Source organism: Lates calcarifer, unplaced genomic scaffold (assembly GCF_001640805.2).
Source record: "Lates calcarifer isolate ASB-BC8 unplaced genomic scaffold, TLL_Latcal_v3 _unitig_1782_quiver_2149, whole genome shotgun sequence".
Classification (NCBI taxonomy): domain Eukaryota; kingdom Metazoa; phylum Chordata; class Actinopteri; family Centropomidae; genus Lates; species Lates calcarifer.
In genome coordinates, this window is record NW_026115756.1 from 1 (window position 1) to 20817 (window position 20817).

General features: G+C 41.8%; 2 protein-coding genes across 9 annotated transcripts; one reads left to right on the forward strand and one right to left on the reverse strand.

Moving 5' to 3' along the window:
* Nucleotides 1-628: 628 nt before the first annotated feature.
* Nucleotides 629-10077, forward strand: LOC108890522 (atrial natriuretic peptide receptor 1-like; the record flags this gene model as incomplete). Its single annotated transcript, XM_051067596.1, is given in 20 exon segments — nucleotides 629-845; nucleotides 931-1015; nucleotides 1219-1336; nucleotides 1635-1709; nucleotides 2442-2523; nucleotides 3261-3305; nucleotides 3308-3360; nucleotides 3445-3516; nucleotides 3597-3699; nucleotides 3702-3762; nucleotides 3854-3897; nucleotides 3900-3981; nucleotides 5903-6094; nucleotides 6184-6330; nucleotides 6512-6635; nucleotides 6720-6750; nucleotides 6753-6787; nucleotides 6879-7053; nucleotides 7156-7254; nucleotides 8334-10077. Coding segments are annotated over 20 exon segments (1986 nt in total), but the record flags the coding sequence as incomplete, so codon positions are not given.
* A 313-nt stretch (nucleotides 10078-10390) lies between these two features.
* Nucleotides 10391-20794, reverse strand: LOC108890523 (NLR family CARD domain-containing protein 3). Of its 8 annotated transcripts, none has more exons than XM_051067589.1 (16): nucleotides 20679-20794; nucleotides 20233-20325; nucleotides 19671-19714; nucleotides 19439-19470; nucleotides 18289-18471; nucleotides 17860-18002; nucleotides 17521-17664; nucleotides 17108-17251; nucleotides 16659-16704; nucleotides 16338-16536; nucleotides 14301-16083; nucleotides 14019-14192; nucleotides 13499-13672; nucleotides 13213-13386; nucleotides 13062-13108; nucleotides 10391-12792 (listed from the first exon to the last, which is right to left on the reverse strand). In XM_051067589.1, the coding sequence occupies exons 6-16, from the start codon at nucleotides 17982-17984 to the stop codon at nucleotides 12251-12253; spliced, it is 3552 nt and encodes a 1183-aa protein (XP_050923546.1). In that variant the 5' UTR covers nucleotides 17985-18002; nucleotides 18289-18471; nucleotides 19439-19470; nucleotides 19671-19714; nucleotides 20233-20325; nucleotides 20679-20794; the 3' UTR covers nucleotides 10391-12250. The 8 variants fall into 8 exon arrangements, with proteins under 8 accessions (XP_050923546.1, XP_050923549.1, XP_050923548.1 ...); XM_051067592.1 differs by lacking the exon at nucleotides 20679-20794 and adding an exon at nucleotides 18653-18687 and having other exon boundaries at nucleotides 20233-20615; XM_051067591.1 differs by lacking the exon at nucleotides 20679-20794 and adding an exon at nucleotides 18776-18897 and having other exon boundaries at nucleotides 20233-20615.
* Nucleotides 20795-20817: the final 23 nt, after the last annotated feature.

Here is a 20817-nt window from a genome sequence, read left to right on the forward strand (position 1 = left end):
TCAGAGCAGGTTCTAATCTTTTCTGTAGGTTTATTATACTGAGACTGAGTGGACCACACCTGTTGGAATATAATGAAATGTTTTTCTTTAAATGACTCCAGTGAAGTCTTTTTATCATGGAAATACTGTAACATGAATAATTCCACAGTGCAGTGTTCAAACAGCATCAGGCTACAACAGAGAAGTAAGAATACATCAGAGAGATGAGATCTCATTCGACCTTCACCCACGTTCAGTTTATCTCCTTCCTCCGTCACCTCCTCCTCCTCCTCTCTCCTCATCAGCCTCCTTCACACTCTCTAATAGCTTCTGTCAGTCTCTGTGTCTCAGTGTGACGGTTCAATCTCTGTAAACCTGGTAATCTTCTGGGACCTCAGGCAGGATTTAGTCCACCTATCACAGCATGAAGGCATCATGTTACTGTCGCTGGAAAATGACTCTTACTCTTAAATCTGCTGCTCTGAAACTGATTTATCCCAGATCTTAAACTGGGTTCATCAGATTGTTCTAACCTCTGAGCCAGAACTGATTATTAGAGATGAGTCAATTAATCAATCACCACTGTAAAGATTTACAACATAAACTAAAACTGATCATTGAAGTTTTCTAATGAGCCATTTTGACACAGGGAGATTGTGCAGGACACAGGACTGTTGAACTGACTTTGTGTTGTCTGATCTGGGGTCTGTGCTTCCTGTTGTTTTTATTCCAGATCGTTCTGGTTTACAACAGCTCAGAGGAGCAGCTGACGGCCATACCTGGAACAACGCTGCACTGGCCGGGTGGAGTTCCTCCTGATGTTCCCGTCTGCGGCTTCAAGAACGACAACCCCATCTGCCTCGCAAGTCAGTGGAGCGAGTTTGATTCAGTCATGTGACTCACTGAGTTTAGATTTGTTATTAAACAGCTCCTCCTCCTCCTCTCTGTCAGAAACCATCACCATCCACCAGATGGTTTCCATCGTGGTCTTCTTCATCTTCATCATGACCCTCACCATCGCCGTCTTCATCTACAGGTGAGAGCAGCAGCGTGACTCTGTCATGGTGAATATTACAGAGGAAGCTGGCTCCTTCTGTACGATACAATGATGTGTGCATTATTTATTATCTTTAATAATGAATAATAAAAGGCTGAAACCCTGATTTTAAAAAAGCAGACGAGTAAATGTGAACAGATGTATTTGGAAACAGTTTGTAACCTGCGTCTGTGTCTCTGCAGGAGGATGAAGCTGGAGAAGGAGCTGGTGGCTCAGCTGTGGAGGATTTCCTGGGACAACATCCAGATGAGCAACCTGAACAAAGTGCTGCGCAGCGGCAGCAGGATCACACTGTCACTGGTCAGAACACAAACACACATTTTAACCCAACTTGACAACTGATGCTGCATCTAAAATCACGTACTGGGATTGTGCATGAATTTCAACATGGTAGTGTTGTCTTAAATCAAACATGGCTGCTGTGACAGTCACATCATGTGACCACGATTGTCGCCCACCAAATATCCCTCGGCTGCTTCACTCTCCTGACTTTAAAACAAACGTGTTTCTTCCTTGTGTCTCATGATGTACTCGCTCTGTTGCTTCTTACCGTTATTTGATTCTATTATTCTAATTGAGTTTTTGTGTCTGTCTCCAGAGAGGCTCTAACTACGGCTCCCTAATGACCGGAGATGGAAACCTGCAGGTTTTTGCAAAGACTGGATACTACAAGGTCGGTGTGTTATCAGTCTTTTATTCAGTCTCAGACTGAATGTGAAGAAGCAGATGTTGTTTTTTCCTCTACATAATAACCCCCTCTACAGCTCCTCAAGCTTTTCCTCATCTCTCATTAGTTACGGTCTAAAAGCTGTGGCACCGGAAGAGATGTACTTTTTATTTTTACTTTTTGAGAAATGGCTGCACATAAAAAAACTTTTTGCACTTAACATCTCAGTAAAGATGCATGTTAGCTGCAGCAAGAATCACAAACAAAAGACTGATAGCAAACAAGAAAATAAATCAGGACAAATGAATGATTCTTGTTATTGCAAGTGCATAAAGTTCACTTTTATGAGCACATTTGAAGATTTAAACCAGTTTTCCTTCGAGTGTTTCAGTCTCTCTGAGCCGATCGACACAACAGAAAACAACCTTTAACCAGTTTGAAGGATGAAAGAACTGACTGTTTTAGCAGTTGTCCTTTAGAGAAATACTCTCCTGCTCAGCTGCTGAACAGTGTTGTATTTGGACCTGAAACAATTAACTGATTAACAAACTGTTTTTTAATCAGTTATTGAGTTATTGTCACTTTCCCAGTGAAAAAGACCAAATGTTTGTTGGTTCCAGTTTCTTGAACGTGATTTTGGGTTTTGGACTGTTTGATATCTGATGAGGATCAGGATTATGGGCTGGATCAGTTTAGGTTGTGGTTTTATATATGTTTGTTCTCTTTGTGTTCTTCCAGGGGAACATCATCGCCATCAAATACACCAACAGGAAACGAATCGAGCTGAACAGGAAGGTTCTGTTTGAACTGAAACATGTGAGTTTTTGGTCGAGTTGAAATCTTTAAATCACAGTCGCAGTTTAACGTTTTAAATGATTAATTATTCTCTAGAAATCGCAAACAAAAGTTTCAAAGGTCAGAGCTGGTCACAATAGAAATCAGTGGTGGAAAGTAACTGAGTATTTATATCTATTCAACTACTGTACTTAAGTACAATCTTAATTTTTGAATAAATCCATTTTATGCTACTTTATACTTCCACTGCTCAACATTCAGAGGGAATTATTGGATTCTCCTCTCCACAGCATTTATTTAACAGCTTTAGTTACTAGTTACTTTTAAGACAAAGACTAGACAACAGCGTTTAAATACAACACACTGTTAAAGATTAAACCGCTGTTTTCCAACATTTTTACCTTTTGGCGTCTTTCAAAAAGCAGAGTATAGTCAGGGTCTCAGAGAGTGATTTTTCTCTCAAATGATCCAATATCTTTGCAAAAATCAAAGATTAGAGAAAAAATCCAGAAACTGAAAACAGATCAGCGAATCATAACTTTGTAGTTTCTTCTTTCCTCTCACATAAATTCTTCTTCTTTACCACTGGTAGAAATCAAAAGAAACAGGTGAAAGAAATATTGTATGAAATGATTTGACATGGTGACACACAGTTCATGTTTGGCCTCCTAAAGACTCAAGTCTTGGTTCAGTCCTTGTAAGGCTCAAAGATTAACAGCTAAAGCTTGGAGAAAAAACAAATCTTTAACTTTGTTTGTTTAGATGCGTCGTTCAGAACGAACATGACCAGGTTCATCGGAGCGTGCATCGACCTCCCAACATCTGTATCATCACAGAGTACTGTCCCAGAGGAAGTCTGCAGGTACAACTACCTGTCTGTCTGTTTACCTGTCTGACTGACTGAGTCTGCATTGTTTGTACTTTGTTTACTTGTTTGTTTGTTCAGGACATCCTGGAGAACGACAGCATCACTCTGGACTGGATGTTCAAATATTCTCTCATCAACGACATCGTTAAGGTTCGTTTCTCATCTGCTCTCATTCTCTGCTGCAGATATTTAAAGTGCTGTTATGACTTCCTCTCTCTCTCCGTCCTCAGGGCATGGTCTTCCTCCACAACAGCGTCATCTTCTCTCACGGTAAACTCAAGTCATCCAATTGTGTCGTCGACAACCGCTTTGTCCTGAAGATCACCGACTACGGTTTTCCAGCTTCCGATCGGAGAGCGACTCAGGGAAAGATGCTCACGCCTACTACGCCCGTGAGTTCCTTCCAGTCGTTTTCCAGAAAAAAGAAGAACTGTGGTAAAGTCCTCTGAAGTCGCCTTACAAACCTGTTTTTTCGTTTCCTGCAGAGAGGCTGGATGGCTCCGGAGCTGCTCAGGATGGAGTCTCTACTCCTCAGGGAACTCAGAAAGGAGACGTCTACAGCTTTGGCATCATCCTCCAGGAGGTGGCGCTGCGCCGGGGAGCCTTTTACTTAGAGGGAGATCCACCCTAAAGGTACGAATGTTTGTCGCTGCTTTTTGACAGAAGAAAAAGGATGTCAAGACAGGAGGACATGAGGTTGGACAACAGAAATTTGTGTCTTCCTGCACATTCTGTATTTTCAGAATAAATCAATCACTCACAGAGTAGAGGACATTTTTATAACAATAATCAGCAAATGATACAACCAGAATAACTCAGCATTTCCATGCTGAGGCTGTGTGACAGAATAAATCAGCATGAACAAAAAGTATGGAGCTGAACAAACAAAACCCAGTATGATACATGTTTCTAGGAGTTTTGTGTTGGTACTTTAGTGACCACATGCTGACAACACGTTTGTCCAAGAGAAACATTCTCTCCAGGAATAAACCAGAGATTTGAAGGATGAGATAAAAAAGCTGAATGGATTTGTTTGTTTCAGCAGCCAAACCACAGAACCAGAAACCACAAGTGGAGTTCCTGGGGAAAACAAGACTTAGACTGAGGTTAAGAGCTGAGGTAAAGTCAGAGCTTGGTCCTTCAGAATGAAAGTTCGGTTTGAGCTGGGACGACAGATTTCCAAAGTATGAATCTGTAAGAATGGAAGAAGCAGAAAACATTCATCTGCTTGTAAGTCAGAATTCTTCATGAGGTGAAAAATGAAAAGTTCAGGTCATATCAATAACATGTTCCTGGTCTTCATCAGTGCTGATTCTCCTGATTTTAGACCACCCATCCATCCATTTTCTTCCGCCTATCCGGGGTCGGGTCGCGTGGCAGCAGGCTAAGCAGAGTATTCCAGACATACTCCCTACCAGCTTCTCCCAGGACAAATGGATATATATCTCTCGAGCGTTTTGGGTCTATCCCAAGGTCTCTTTCCAGTTGGACATGCCTGGAAAACCTCCAAAGACTGGTGACTTTGGAGGAAACTCATTTTGGCTGCTTGTATCCACAATCTCATTCTTTCGGTCACTACCCAGATCTCATGATCACTGGACCATAGGTCGACTGGTAAATCGAGAGCTGTGCTGACTCAGGTCCATCTTCACCACAACGAACAAAGACGAGGTCAGGGATGGATGGAGGTATTTGGAGAGACTTGGTCTGAATCGTGATGACAGCTGAATGAGGAGTAATTAGAGCCATGACTGGAACCAACAATTACATTTGGGATGCCAGCAGTGACGGTCAGATTAGCCAGCTGGACGACGCCCTCGATCACTCAGCAGTTTCTCTTTCATTCCAGGACTTGAACCGTCGACGCTGGTCGTATTTCAGTTGTAGAGTGGTGTTGACACTATAAGTCACTGTTTGTTGTTGAGAAACCTTTTACAGTGAACGTGGAAAAGTTTTAGTTTCCAAAACCACAGACGACTGAATGAGGGATGAAGAGTTACAGATGAAGAGTGTTTCTAGGAATTTTAGAAAAAACAGCTTCACTCTTGATCCTGAAAGCTGCTACAAGATAGTAAAAAGGACCATGGTGGACCTTTCATGATTGTTATTTTAAGTGTCTGGCACATTATGGATAAGATTCCTACAGAGATAGACCTTTTTTATTAAAGAGGAAGATCCTTTTCTTTAACCATAATTTGCTGTTTTATCACTACCAGACTCCATTGGCAAAAACAAGAATTTTACTGAGCAGAACACAGGAGCTGCTGGAATACCACTGCCTCCATCTGTTAGTGTCTTTGTGTTATTGTGTGACTTTCAGTGGTGGAAGAAGTAATCAGATACTTTACTGAAGTAAAAGTACCACACAGAAACAGAAAAACAAACTAACAGATGGAAGCAGTGGTATTCCAGAAGCTTCTGTGTTCTGCTCGGTAAAATTCCTGTTTTTGTCAGTGGAGTCTGGTATTGGTATATGGTGATGTTTCTGAACCTTTCCTCTGGTTTTCATCACAGTTTAAGAACCCTCCCCTCCTGTCTCCTCTCCCTCTCCTCCTGCAGAGATCGTGGACCGGGTGGTTCTGGGTGAGTGGCCCTGCCTGAGGCCGACAGTCGACCCCCAGAGTCACAGTCCTGAGCTGGGTCAGCTGATGCAGCGCTGCTGGGCTGAGGAACCCACCGAGAGACCGGAGTTCAACCACATCCGACTGCTGCTGCGCAAACAGAACAAGTGCTGACAATCACCGTCTTCACATTTGACCTCCTCACGAATGTATCCCTCCGCCTCTGACCTTTGACCTTTGACCTGTGTGTGCTCAGGGAGTCGAGGACCAACATCCTGGACAACCTCCTGTCTCGGATGGAGCAGTACGCCAACAACCTGGAGGAGCTGGTGGAGGAACGAACGCAGGCGTACCACGAGGAGAAACGAAAGGCGGAGGCCCTGCTCTACCAGATACTACCACAGTGAGTACTACACATACTGCAGTACTGCTCTACCAGATACTACCACAGTGAGTACTACACATACTGCAGTACTGCTCTACCAGATCTTGTGATGTTTTACACTTTATATACGTTTTTTCTAACAATTGTGATATATTTAATAGTTTGTTTACTCCCCCTCCTCCCTCCCTCTCCCCCTCAGTTCAGTAGCAGAGCAGTTGAAGCGTGGGGAGACGGTTCAGGCCGAGGCCTTCGACTCTGTCACCATCTACTTCAGCGACATCGTTGGATTCACGGCCATTTCTGCTGAGAGTACTCCGATGGAGGTGAGCCGACCTTCACGGAACCGGATCAGTACCTGGACCGGTTCTGTGTGGTTCTGACCTTCTGCTGTGGTTCTGTCTGTGCAGGTGGTGACTCTACTCAATGACCTCTACACGTGTTCGACGCCATCATCGACAACTTTGATGTTTACAAGGTGACAACATCAACACAAAACTCACAGTCGGTTAAAACCACAGGCTCATAGTGTTGCTCACCCGGTGTTTGTGGTCCTGTGGCGCCCTCAGGTGGAGACCATCGGCGACGCCTACATGGTGGTGTCAGGGCTGCCGGTGAGGAACGGGAAGCTGCACGGCAGGGAGATCGCCCGCATGGCCCTCGCCTTGCTGGACGCCGTCCGGACCTTCAAGATCCGCCACCGACCGGAGGAGCAGCTGAAGCTGAGGATAGGGATTCACAGCGGTGAGGGGGAGGAGGAGGGAGAGGAGGGAGACTCCATCTTATTTACGTTGTAGATGTTGTTTATGTTTGCATCAACTTCCTGCTGCTGTTTCCTGTGTTTAGGTCCGGTGTGTGCAGGTGTGGTGGGTTTGAAGATGCCTCGTTACTGTTTGTTCGGTGACACCGTCAACACGTCGTCACGGATGGAGTCCAGCGGAGAAGGTCTGCACCTACATTCAAATAACTGTATTTTAAAGATTTAAAAGAACAAATCTGCAAAATATTCTTAAACTACAAGAACTAAAAGTAACTACATCTGTCAGATAAATAATAAAATGGTCAACTTGCAAGAAACATAGTCACAACCTTCCTTTCTGAGTTATGCTGTTGTACATAGAGGTTGACATTTGACTGTTTTGGATATTAAATGTCATATCTTCCTCATTTTATCCTATAGAGAGGTGCAGGGATGATGTTTTTAGTCCAGCCATGAAGTTAGCATCAGCCTGGTTCCCTCCACAAAAAGACAATGGGATTTTTTCATAGTGTTTTGGATTATTCTGTTCTGATGTTTGAAGCCTAAATCCAATCTCCAGAAGTAAGAAGCTAATGTTAGGCTATAAACCAACTACACCACGGTCACATGACGTCAACGTCTCCACCACTAAGCTTCCAACTGGTCATTTCATTTAGCTCTGAGCTCTTCTACAAAAGCCTTTCTTCTTAGAAAGTTAGTGAGAGTTTGAAAGAGCGTGAGTAGAAACACAACGAGGCTGTAAAGGTGGACTGGTGAGTAGATGGGTTTTCATGTTAACGTCCCCGACAACCTCTGTAGTCTCATTTAGACACTCGTTAGCAACCGCCTTTTTTAAGACACGTAAAAGCTTCAAACATCAGGAGTGGGGGATTTACTGACCCATTTTATGTCGGAGAATAAAACCTGAAAATGTCTTGAGCTTGTGTTAAAACCATAGACCTTATTTCACACATTTAACCAGAAACACACTGACTTTGGGACGAGGGAACATGCTAACTTACTTCCTGGTTTTAGGATCAGTCCTGCAGCTCTCTGTTCTCAAGTTATGACCAAAAACATGTTTTGTGGGGGTCACGGTGACCTTTGACCACCAAATTCTAATTAGTTTGAAGAAATTCCCCCAAAGAGTTGCTGGGATTTTGCAGTCACAAGAATGGGACGACAAAAGTGTCTGACATGTGGTGGAACAGGAGAGTAAAGTAGCATAAAATTAAGTAATCACCCCTTAACCTGTGTATTTTCTACCTGTGTGTGTTTGTTTCAGCGCTGAAGATCCACGTGTCGGCGGCGACTCGAGACGTCCTGTTGGAGTTCAACTGCTTCCAGCTGGAGCTGAGAGGCGAGATCGACGTCAAGGGCAAAGGAAAGATGACCACCTATTGGCTACTGGGAGAGAGCGACAGCCAATGACGAAACACCACAAATAGAGAGGAAGGGGATGAACAAAGAAGGAGGGAAAGAGGAAAGGAAAGAGGAAGATAGACAGGATGAGATGGAGGAGGTAGAGAATGAAAGAAAAAGGTTTCTCCTCAGACATGTCGGGTCCTGGTCTGGACTCATCACCTCCGAGTTGTTTCTTATCGCCGAACAATCAGACCTGGATGGTTTCAGACTCCATAAGATGGAGGAAAAGTAGCGGTACATTCTCCAAAAAATGAACTGTAAAAACTCAAATGGACATGTGTGCAACAAGGAAACAAAACTACAGGTGGGAACAGGAGGCAAAAGACAGAGGAAGCGACTGGTCTGTGACCTGCAGAACCAGGAATCGAACTGTACAAATGAAGGGCTGAAACATGATGGAAGACTCTTTATACTCTGTGATCCAGGTCTGGCACCTTTGGGCAGTTTCACAGCTGATTTAAATTTCCTCGCTCAGACGTTCAAGGCTAGAACTCCCTTGTTCCAGACATTCAAACAGGTCTAGAATGAGGTGTTAGCTCAGAGAAGCAGTTAGTCTTCACACAGTAAGTCGTCATCCCTGAAGTCTTTTCTCTTGTTAAATTCTTTATACTCTTTATCCCTTAACTGTATAATTTTAATCAATGAGCGAAGGATGCAAACATACGTCTGATTGACTTCCCTAGCGCCAGGAAAGGTCATCACACGGCCTCTTCCCTCAGCTTAGGACCATTTCAGGGTCCATCTCCTGAGAAACTAGAGTAAAAATTTTAAATTGAGGTGCAGCTGCTCATGAGCTCTTTTGCAAATATACATTCTCTGTAAATATACAAAAATCTCTCTTAATAAAAAAGTTGCAAATACACCATTTTTTCATTTTGAATGTCACAAACCCCCCCCGGTTTCAAATTCAGTACAATCAAATGATCTTCACATCTGACGGGTTAAGTTCAGCCAGACAAGGAACTGAGAACATGTTTGCAGGGTGGGACAGTTTCCTGACGCCCTCCTGACCTCCTAACGTCCGGCGGACTGAAACACCCCCGAGCAGCGAATGGGACGAACTTACTGAAGCTGTAAGTGGGACTAAATATTCTATTGGACTGGGGTCAGTGGATTGATGGATTCATGAACTCAAACGGCCTCAAAATGTAAATGTGTCTTAATGTACGAAACACATCTGATATTTTTATATAGTGCCGATACGTGTGGACAACAAAGCTATGTTTGAGAATCATGAGTTCAGTTTTAGGACATTTTGTATCTCCAGTCCTCCACAGGTCAACTCAGTCTGTTCATCAATAACCTGCTATCAGTTCATGAGAATCACAGATTGTGTTTGTTTTGTGCCGTCAGTCATTTTGTAATTTGAATCTTGTTTGTATCTTTGTTTTAACTCGATGTTGCACTTCCCCTCTGGTGCCATTTTTGGATCCCTGCATTAGACTAAACCCTTGCTTCAGTTTCAACTGGGAATTCAGAGACGTGAAGATGAGCCATTCGTTTTTACTGGGGATCAAACCAGCAGTGTTTGTTTGTTTGTACTGACCTGTAGTGGCCTCAATAAAGTGCTGTGCAGAGCAGTTTGTTCTGCGTTGCAGGCTGCAGGCTGAAACATCAGAAGTGGTTTCCTTACTGTTCAAAGAAGCAGAAGACACACATCAGCCAGTCATATAATCATGCTCACATTCACACCTACAGGCAATTTAGAGTCACCAATTAACCTGCAAGACGTGTGGGAGGAAGAAGAAAGAATATCCATCTGAAATCCCAAAGAACAGAAACACAGCGTTCAAATTCAGCAAATAAAAATGTCTCATAAGACCGGAGGTAAGTTTGAAATGAAATTTAACCTTAAATAAAAAACAGAACAAATTTAACCGACGTTATATTCTACAAAAACTGAAACTCAGAGACCAATACACTCGTTACTTTGATTTAATATACATTTTAAGTGAATCCACAGCAATTTATGAATGCTCTATACAGAACAGATAAATGCAAATATAAACTGATATCTATAAAACATATATAGCTCAGTAATCAGGTCTGAAAAGACAGAATTACACAAGTAATTAGCTAAATTATATCAAGAATTTCATATAAAGTTTAGATGTTTGAACTCGTCAGTGATGGTCGCACACAGGGACACACAAACACACACACACACTATGGACACATAAGGCTATCACTGTCACAACCTGCAAATGTCCTAACAAACACTGCAGTTTCTACTCTAAAAAAAACAGTCTGAACACCACATCCTTTACTTGACCCTAACTACCACCTAGACAGCCAGCTACCTTCAACTTACTTAGCTTAGCAATTACTTTGAACAACCTACCAAAAACAATCTGAAGTCATGAAACAACCATGTGTAAAAGCATTAGGAACCTTAGCTTTCAACAGGTATAAGCACATTAGTTTCCTACCTAGCTTAGTGTTAGATAATGCATCTACAATGAACAAGCAAAAACAAATCAAAAACCAGCATATGTCTCCATTGTCAGTTAATTGGTGTATAAATACATAAGTTATGGCCAAGAACAAGCCCAAGGGGATGCTTGTGCCAATTTGAAGAAATTCCTTCAGAGCAGTCTTGAGGTATCCCATCCAAGAGGCCAACAATACATTTTGTGAGATCAGTGACCTCTGATCACCAAAATCAAATCAGGTCATCCTTGAGTCCAAGTGAATGTCAGGGTGTTTCCTACCCAAGCACCCAAGCACCCAAGCCATTTTGGGAACCACCTAAGCCCTAAATTCATCAAAAATCACTGTGGAGAGAAAAAACAACATAAAGACTTTTCCCAGATCTAATGGTTACTGTCGGTTTCCAGTGAATTTATATAGGATTTATTTAGAATTTAAGATTTGTCTTAAAGTTTTCTGGATGTTGTTTATTTATTTTCTCTGTTACCTTTTCCAGTTTTGGGGGGGATTCATTAGTACTGTACTGTACTAATAGTACTAATATACTAGCTGAAGGACCGGCTGAATCTACGTGTTGACATATATGGTAATAATAATGGTCCAAAGTTATGTTAAATTTTATATTTTTAGTTGAAAATATACAAGCATCAAGTCTTCCACAGACTTGGGGAAAATGCTGAATGTTATCAAATTTAAAGAAATTCCCTGAAGGTGTTACTGAGATACCGTGTGCACAAGAATGGGACTGACGGATGTACGGATGGATGTATGGACAGTCTAAAAAGCTGTTGCCATGTGGAGACAGAAAAACAATCCAGATCTCACACCAAGAAGCTGTCACACTTGTAAAATAATAATTATATAATACTAACGAATAATGATTACGATTTCTTATTACACAGGCTATTTGGAATTTTTGTGTTAATGCATATATAATAATAGTATTGGACATTGATTACTATGTCAACAGTAGAAGCTTTGAGGGCTCAAAACATTCAGTTCAATCCTACTTGTTAGATGTTTAAACTTTAAATTGGGGCAACTCATTGACCGAATAGTTAGGTTGAATAGTTACCACATGAGCGCATGCCCTGAGCAACTGGTTCCTGGGCTGACTTCCGCCCAGACTGACCCTTCACTGCTTGTCTTTCCCCTGCTCTTTACCATCATTTCCCATCTCCCTCTACTACACCTACCTAATAAAGGCTGAAAATGCACAAAAAATAATTCAAAACTATTTTTAAAAACGTCTTGGTTTAAATGGTTTTAAGCTGTTTTCTCTCAGAAGAAAGTACACTATTTACAGTTGATCATTTTGACTGTTCATGCCTTTTTCCTTTTGACAGATTATTTCACCTGACACAGCCTCAGTGAGTGGCCTTTGCCCCACACTCTGAAAACTGGATAAAGAGGTTCAGTGAATTCAGAGACGAAGGTGTGAAGGTGTGTCAGTGACCCCTCAGGAGAGACTCTGTAGAAAGACAGGACACCTCCGTCCCAGTCCAGATACACCGCCAGTCTGTGACAACCAGCCACAGGGACCTGGGGGACAACGCCCTTGAAGTCATGATAAGCACGATAGCCATGATCACAACAGTGGATACTCCAAGAGATTTTATTGTATCCAATCACACAGTCATTATCCGGCCCTTTGCGCTTGATATCCTTGTAGGTCACTCCGATCCCGGCCCAGTGTCCTTTCCACTCCACCTCCCAGTAACAGCGGCTGTCCAGGCCCTGCTGGAACAGGACCTGGGTCCAGTAGTCAAACCTGTCAGGGTGATCGGGGTATGGCTGCTTCGTTCTGCCCTGGGTAACTTTTCGGTTCCCGTCAGAGAGGATGAGGAGTTTGTGAACTGTGTTGAGATCGATTGTGAGCTCACATGCATCTGGTGGCAGGAAGAGAACAAGGAGTTACACCGGTATAATAACAGGTGTCCATACACCAGGAAACCCCAAACCTGGATCTGGTCAATCATCTGATCATTGTTTAAACCAGTGTATTAAAAGATAGGATCCCTCATTGTGCATTATTGCTTGCATGTTCCAAAGCTCCACAATATGAATGTCCTTTTACATTTTTCAAAACCATCAACAAAAGGTACCATTTTCAATTTCTCATTCTTTCTGATTTTTGCTAGAAAAATTCACAACTTACATCGTTTCAGTCCTGGTTTATACCAGTGTTCTGCATTGTGGTCGACTCTGTGAAGAGAACACATGCAGTCAGTCTGGATCATGTTGAGGAAGTCTCCCTAAAGGACTTATTCTGATGCAAGACTTCTCAACAGATTAAAATCACTGTTTACCTGAGTTTAGTAAATTCACATTTTCCTTCCACCAGAGCCTCGGAGATGAGCGTCGCTCCAGACTTTCCAAGGTGATTGTAGCTCAGGTCCACCTCTTCCAGGTGGGAAGCGTTGGACTTTACTGCTGTGGCCAAGAAACCACAACCTTTCTCTGTGATGCTACAGAACCACAACCTGTGACAGAATGATAGAATAACCATTAAACGATGGCTGTTTTTTGTCCTCAGGGTCTGAAACAGTAAAGAGATACCCTTCTTAACTGTTAAACTTGTATCAGTAGATTAACCTTAGGGTTTTCAGTTTACAGCACACATTTCCCAGTCCGGTGGAGAGCAGCTCTACTCCTGAGTCTTCGATGTCATTGTCACTCAGGTCCAGCTCTTCAAGACGTGATGAGGGACAGCTCAGAACTGAAGCCAGATCTTTACAGCATCTGGAGGTGAGACTGCATCTGTTGAGCCTGAAGGGACAAACAAGGACAAGGTGACACCTTAAAATTAGAGATACTGAAGTCTTGATGTCAAATGCTGGTGTGCTTTGTACAAACTCTTAAGGAAATACTAGTGTCAAGAGAAAAGTAAAAGTAAAAAGCCAACTATGTTTTGTTAAACAGGAGCCTTCTGTTTTGCAGCTGACATGCCTCCTGTGTAGACATGGTGTTAGTTGGTGAAACCACCACATATTTGCATCATGACTTGTTATTGGTCTACATAGTCTGTCTGGCATGTGCTTTGAGTGATCAAAGTTGTGGGTACTTTCCCAGTGTTTGTCAAGTCATGTTATTGTCAGCTTCAGCATTGACTCACCTCAGCGTCTTCAGTCTGCAACGTGGACTCTTGAGTCCGGCACAGAGAAACTCAATTCCTGAGTCTTTTATGTTGTTGTCACTTAAGTTTAAATGATTCAGCTCCATAGAGCATGAGCTGAAGACTGTGGACAGCTCCTCACAGCAGTGTGCAGTAAGATTACAATCATTCAACCTGATGAACAGAAAAAGTCAATGTTGTAAGTCTGTGGTGGGTAGGTTGAAGACATCCTGTGATAAATGGTAAAATGAGTTATGAGAAAATGATAAAAAAAATACTTGCATTGCTGTCCTAGATGTTTTGATGGCTGGTAGGAGCCTGGAAAGGCCCTCTTCTGTTCTGGAGTATTTCTTGAGGTGGATCTCTTCTGGTTTCTCCGGTGAGGTCAGCAACACAAAGACCAGAGCTGCCCACTGAGCTGCAGAGCGCTCGTCCATCACTGAGTCTTGGTCTGACTCCAAGTAGCTCTGGATCTCTTCCACCAGAGAGTGGTTGTTTAACTCATTCAGACAGTGGAAGAGATTGATATACCTCTCCGTATGATGAGTCTGACTTATTTTCTCCTTTATGTACTCGATGGTTTCCAAATGACTTTGGGAGTCGCAGGTTTCTACCTGAATCTTCAGGTCTCTGAGCAGATTCCGATTGGACTCCAGAGACAGTCCGAGGAGGAAACGCAGGAAGAGATCCAGGTGACCGTTTTCGCTTTTTAAAGCTCTGTCCACTGCAGCTTTGTGCAGCTCAGATACAGGCTTTGTTTTGGCGAATGGTTTAGGTTCTTTGGTCATCAGGTTTTCACCACTGACCTTGTACGTAACATTAACGTACAAAGCTGCGAGAAACTCTTGGACAGACAGATGTACAAAGCAGAAGACTTTTTTCTGCATGCAGGACTCTTCCCTAAAGACTTGAGTGCACAATCCAGAGTAGACAGATGCTTCTTGGACATCACTACCACATTCTCTGAGATCCTCCTCGTAGAAGATCAGGTTGCCTTTGTCCAGCTGCTGGAAGGCCAACTTCCCAAGTGACATAATCACCTTGTTATTCCCCTGGGAGTCCAGTTCTTGCTTCTCAGAGTACTTGACACGCATCTGTGTGGTCTGATGTGCCAAAAAGTGGATGTACATCTGAGTCAAAGTCTTTGGCAACTTTCCTACTCCTGCTTTAGCGCACATTTCTCCCAGGACAATAGAAGAAATCCAGCAAAACACTGGCACATGACACATGATGTAGAGACTTCTGGTAGACCTTATATTTGCGATGACTCTTTTGGCCAAGTTTTCATCCTCAATTTTCTTGTGGAAATACTGCTCTTTCTGTTGGTTGTTGAAGCCTCGTATCTCAGTCACCCGGTCAACATACTGTGAAGGGACACAGCTGGCTGCAGCAGGTCGGGTTGTTATCCACAGATAAGCTTCTGGCAGCAGATTACCTGCAATGAGGTTTGTCAGCAGCACCTCCACTGGGGCAGACTGTGTAGCATCATGACATCTATCATTTCCCTCAAAATCCAGACAGAGTCTGCATTCATCAAGACCGTCCAATACAAACAGGACTTTGTACGCCTTCAGGTCTTTGATTCCAGATACTTTCAGGTCTGGATCAAAGTCATACAGAAGCTCCATCAAACTTCTTTTTTCATTTCTAAGCAAATTCAGCTCCCTAAAAGGAAGTGAAAACAGGAGCTGGATGTCTTGATTGGCCTTCTCCTCTGACCAGTCCAGCATGAACTTCTGGGACAACACGGTTTTGCCGATGCCTGCTATTCCCTTGGTGAGCACCACTCTTGGTTTGTTTAGTTTCGGTAAGGGCTTGAAGATGTCCTCACAACTGATCAGAATTTCCACAGACTTCCGTTTGTTAATGGCTTTCTCAATTTGTCTCACTTCATGTTCGCTGTTGACATTTTCACTGTCGCCTTCTATCAGATAGAGCGTAGTATAAATCTGTTTGAGTGGCACTGGACATTGTTGTGTATTTATCTCTTGCAACAAGTACTCATTTTTCTTCTTCAGGAAAGATTTTTGTTTTCGTTGGTGCACAACGAGTTCTCCATAATGACCTAACGGCACAGAAATATCTAACATTATCAACAAGTAAAATTTAAGCTCTTAACACACACTGACCTCATAGTGGCGCTAGATGAAAAGTCAGGGAACCATTAAAGTCTTTATGATTTACCGTCTGGTTCATGTTCATGGCAATTCATTCAATATTACAAACAAACGTAATCTGTAACATTTGTTGAATATCAGTGGGTAGCTACAGCGAACTCGTCTGACAAATACAAACTAGTAAGACAAAACACAGTCTTACTTTGCTCAAGTGTACGAGCACGTTCTTCTTCATTCATGGTCCTCAAGACATAGAGGGCAATCTTCAGAGCTGCTTCGTTTGCTTCATTCCTTGTTTTATGTACATCTTCATCAGAGAGTCCTTGTTGTGGTGTAGACAGGACCTTCTCATGTACCATCAGAGCTTGCTTTACAAGGTCAGTGACTTTGGATTCAAATAACTGAAAGAGACCATGAAATTAATGACTCAATGATTAACCATTTTTTCTATCAATATCCTATTCCTTAAGCAGGTCCTCATTATAACTGAGTTACATTGTTACTGCAATGATGCAATGCCCACCTTCTGGGTGGCTGAATCCTGCTGAAAGTTTGACGATGTCTGGTCACTGGAAAAAGTAAGAAATAGTGATGGTAAATATACAGTATTACAGTTTATGGAAAACATACACAGTTGGTTTTTTGTCCAGGAGGGTTTTGGAGACTGAAGACACAACTGGAACATTTGTATCTTAAAACAGATTGTATCAGTTACAACATTACGGCACAAGATCACTAAGACTGCATGTTTTTTAAGTGTAGTGGACACTTGCCAATTGTTTCTTGCCTTACAAACAAAACAGCACTTTTCTTGTTTTCCACAGTGTCTTCTGAATCTACTCAGGGACAGTACAAAGCAACTGTTCCTGATATGAAAGCTGTTTTAGGATTTAAGGGTGCTGAAGAACCAAGTCTTCTGACCTCCATACTATGTAATCTTGAGAATATAATCTGACAATACTGATATCTTACCTTCCTTCTGAGGGTCTGGTTTCAGTTTTTAAGTCTGGAGGATATTCTCTTGATCGATCAGTTTTAGCAGAACCAACACTGGCAGTAGAAAATGCTATTCCTCCCTCTGGTCCACGTTTACCGATCTCCACATCTTTAATGAGTCTACAATGAAGGTCAGTGACATTGTAAAGTGCAATAGAACACACAGCCTGTAGTAAGTGCTGATGACAGCTGCTGTTGCTACTCAAATTTAGTCCTGTGAGAATTTAGTTTTCAAATTAAGTTTAAACAGAAATTTAAGTTTAATGAACATCTTAGGTTTTAAATGGCTGCCACATTCAGTTAAGATTTAAGGGTGCTGAAGAACCAAGTCTTCCAACCTCCATACTACCTAATCTTGAGAATATAATCTGACAATACTGATATCTTACCTTCCTTCTGAGGGTCTGGTTTCAGTGGATAAGTCTGGAGGATATTCTCTTGATCGATCAGTTTTAGCAGAACCAAAACTGGCGTTAGAAAATGCTGTTCCTCCCTCTGGTCCACGTTTACCCAATTCCAGGTCTTCAGTAAGTCTTAAATGTAGATCAGTGATATTGTAAAGTACAACAAAACACACAGCCTAGGTGCTGATTCCATTTCCTGTCAAGTCCTTTTAGAACTTTTTAAATGTATCAAGTTTAAAAAGAAATTTAAGTTTAAAGAATGGCTTAAGTTTGAAATGGGTGCATAATCTTGAAAATATGACCTGAAAAGACTGATTATTTTACCTTCCTTCTGAAGGTGTGGATTCAATGCTCAAGTCTGGAGGATATTCTCTTGAGCGGTCAGTCCTGACAGAAACAGAACTGGCTGTTGAAAACGCTGGTCCTCTCTCCACACCATTTTTATCCATCTTCAGTCTTCGGTGAATCTACAATGTAGATCAATGACATTGTACAGTACAAAAGAACTCATTTCATACAGTCTGTATGAAGTCCTGATGACTGTAGCTACTGGTGGCCAATCCATTTATCATGTGGACTTAAGAGATCAAACAAACTGCTTTATGGATTGTCAAAGAGTATCAGACGACCGATATCACAAACTAATCTATTTCAAGGATAAATAACTCAGGTCTCAAGATTCCCAGCTGTGTTATAGCGCCCTCAGTTCTCCACCCTAATTGATGATTTATGTTTTTAAACAAAGCCTCTTACCTCGTTTGTGTTCGTGAAGCCTCAACGTTGAAGGGTTGGGGATGTTCTCGAGGTTGGTCTTACATTCATCCGGGGGAAATTCGACTCAGATGGTTTTATAATGTTGCTCCGTTGTTGCTGGATGTTTAAATTCTCAGTTTGTTTCCTCTCGTCTGTCTCCTTTGTCTTGACTTCTTTCCTTCCCTGCACATACACATGCATTTAGTTTAGTCATGAAATATTAGTTGTGTAAACAAATAAACAAAAACCTGAAACACTTTCATGCTCAGCAGCAGTAAGTTGAACAGTCGGCCTGTTTCCAGAGCTGTTTCAGTACGGCTATATATCATAAGAGTGAGCACTGAAACAGACACTTTGCACTTACTTCTGTTTAAATTAGCTTCTTGTTTGAGAACAGAACTAAAAAAAATAGGAAGAGTAAACAGGAAGGAGAAATACAAATTAAATCATGCAGTGATGTTAAATATTGCAAATATTTTCTCCTTACATGGAGATGCTTTGTCTGTTAGTGTTCTGCTTTTAGCATCCAGCTCAAAGCACAGCTGTATTCAGGCCTGAGGTTTTGTGTTGTGAGGTGAGAGGTGCAGGTGTGTTTGAAGAGTACCAACACTGTATCAGTAGCAGAACAGAAAATACAGACAGAAATATCTATCAGGAGGCCATGTTTTGCATTATTCAAATGGTTTGAGTTTTTATGATATGATTCATGATACAGTAAAGATAAAGGTGAAGGACAGCTTAGTTTTATTATTACTAACTGAAGGCTTTCACTTTTTCTTTCTAACTGATGCTGTAGTATATTTAACATCAGAGCACAAATTTAGTTTCAACAAACTTTATAAATGATAGATAATTTGTCTTTGCATTGGGACTAAAAACGACACAGTTCTTTTACTGTCAAACTTTAATTCATTTTTAAATCTTTGATGCCAATGCATCAAAAACTCTGAACATTGAGGAGATCCTTCATTGTTGTTTGAAACTGATTCTTCTGCTTTGGTCTGTAGGAATTTTTCCGTATGAATCTTTTTCTAATGGGAAAATATCACATCATATTTTTTTAAGCAAAGTGAAAATACTGTTGTAACAACGCCCCCTGAAAAAAACAATGGTGTTGCATGACTGAAGGCAACTAGATAGCGCCACATACCATGACCGCAACTCTGCAGCTGCACCACTCCTCTGGAACAAACAAAACAAAAACATCTGTCTTAACTATGTGCACTTGCAACATTAGTCATTAGTCATCTAAAGCATTTTACAACAAGTTAAAATCAATTTCACAACAAAAGTAAACAGCGTTAGAGAAGCAGCTGTGCAAAAATAATGCATCAATAATTCTGTAAAATCCAGTAATAATCAGACATTTAGTTGGTTCTTACCTTCTTCTCTACCTTCACCTCCGAAGACAGAAACAGTCTGACGACTGTGGAAGAAAATCAGGAGAAATAATTTGAGTTTAATTTCGTTCCAAATGTTCGATCGCTTCCTCGGTTTAGTTCGTCTCGAGCGTCGGATCAAACTGAAGCGCGGTGAGTTTCTACAGACCGTCTCACGTGTAAACAGAGGATCTGCAGAGTTTGGTTAATGTGAATCATCGTTGCAAAACCAGTCGATGTCAACACAAAACACAAACGCATTTCAAGAGGGGATGGTTAAATTTACTTTCGATTCGGGAGCAGCAGGGTAGGAGTTAGAGGGTGGAGCTACTGACTACATAAAGACTAGAAGTAAACAAGACAAACCATGGAGAACAAAGAAGTGTTGTACTGTGATATCAGGTAACACTGTAAATCATTAATGCACTAACCTTTATGACAGGTTCTGTTTTAACGCATGAAGGAGTTTTGTTGTCTTTGAACTAAAAGCAGCGCAGTAACTTTGGATTCATGTTCAATTCTCGCCTCTTTTTAATCTTTAGCAGAATATTAACTGTGTACTTACCCGGTGCTGTAAATGATCCATCCTACACCAGGAAGCCAAACTGCGCCACAGGATGCAGCCTGCACAGCCTGCACTATCTCAGCCAACGCTAATCTGTATTTGCAGACACAGCAATGCTGTTATCTTTCTGCCTGCTTCGGTTTAACCTTCGTTAGGGACAGTTTTCGTTAAACAGACAAAATAAAGACTGGTATCTGAGCTCTTCACGCATTTTCTATAACATAAAGCTGAGATAAAAGTAGATATTTCAAATTAACGAGCGATAAATGTTCAAGAAAACATGAAAAACAAGTATAAGCCGCTGTAGATAGTGTGCTGCTCTGAGACGGATATCTGCCTCAGGTCTAGGTTCATCCTGTCTGTCCTGTTGGTTTGCATTTCCCTTTGTTTATCACGGCGACCTAACTGAAAGTTTGAAGTCAAACACACTTTAGAAAGAGCCTCACCTCCTGATTCTTGTTGGCTTTACTTTGGTTTGGAGTCAGAGGTGGTCAATAAAGGAAGTACTTTCACTTCTGGCTCCTCTGTCCCAGTCTCTCTCTTTACAGCAACAACCAGAGTTTGGAGAAAACACAGAAATCTGTA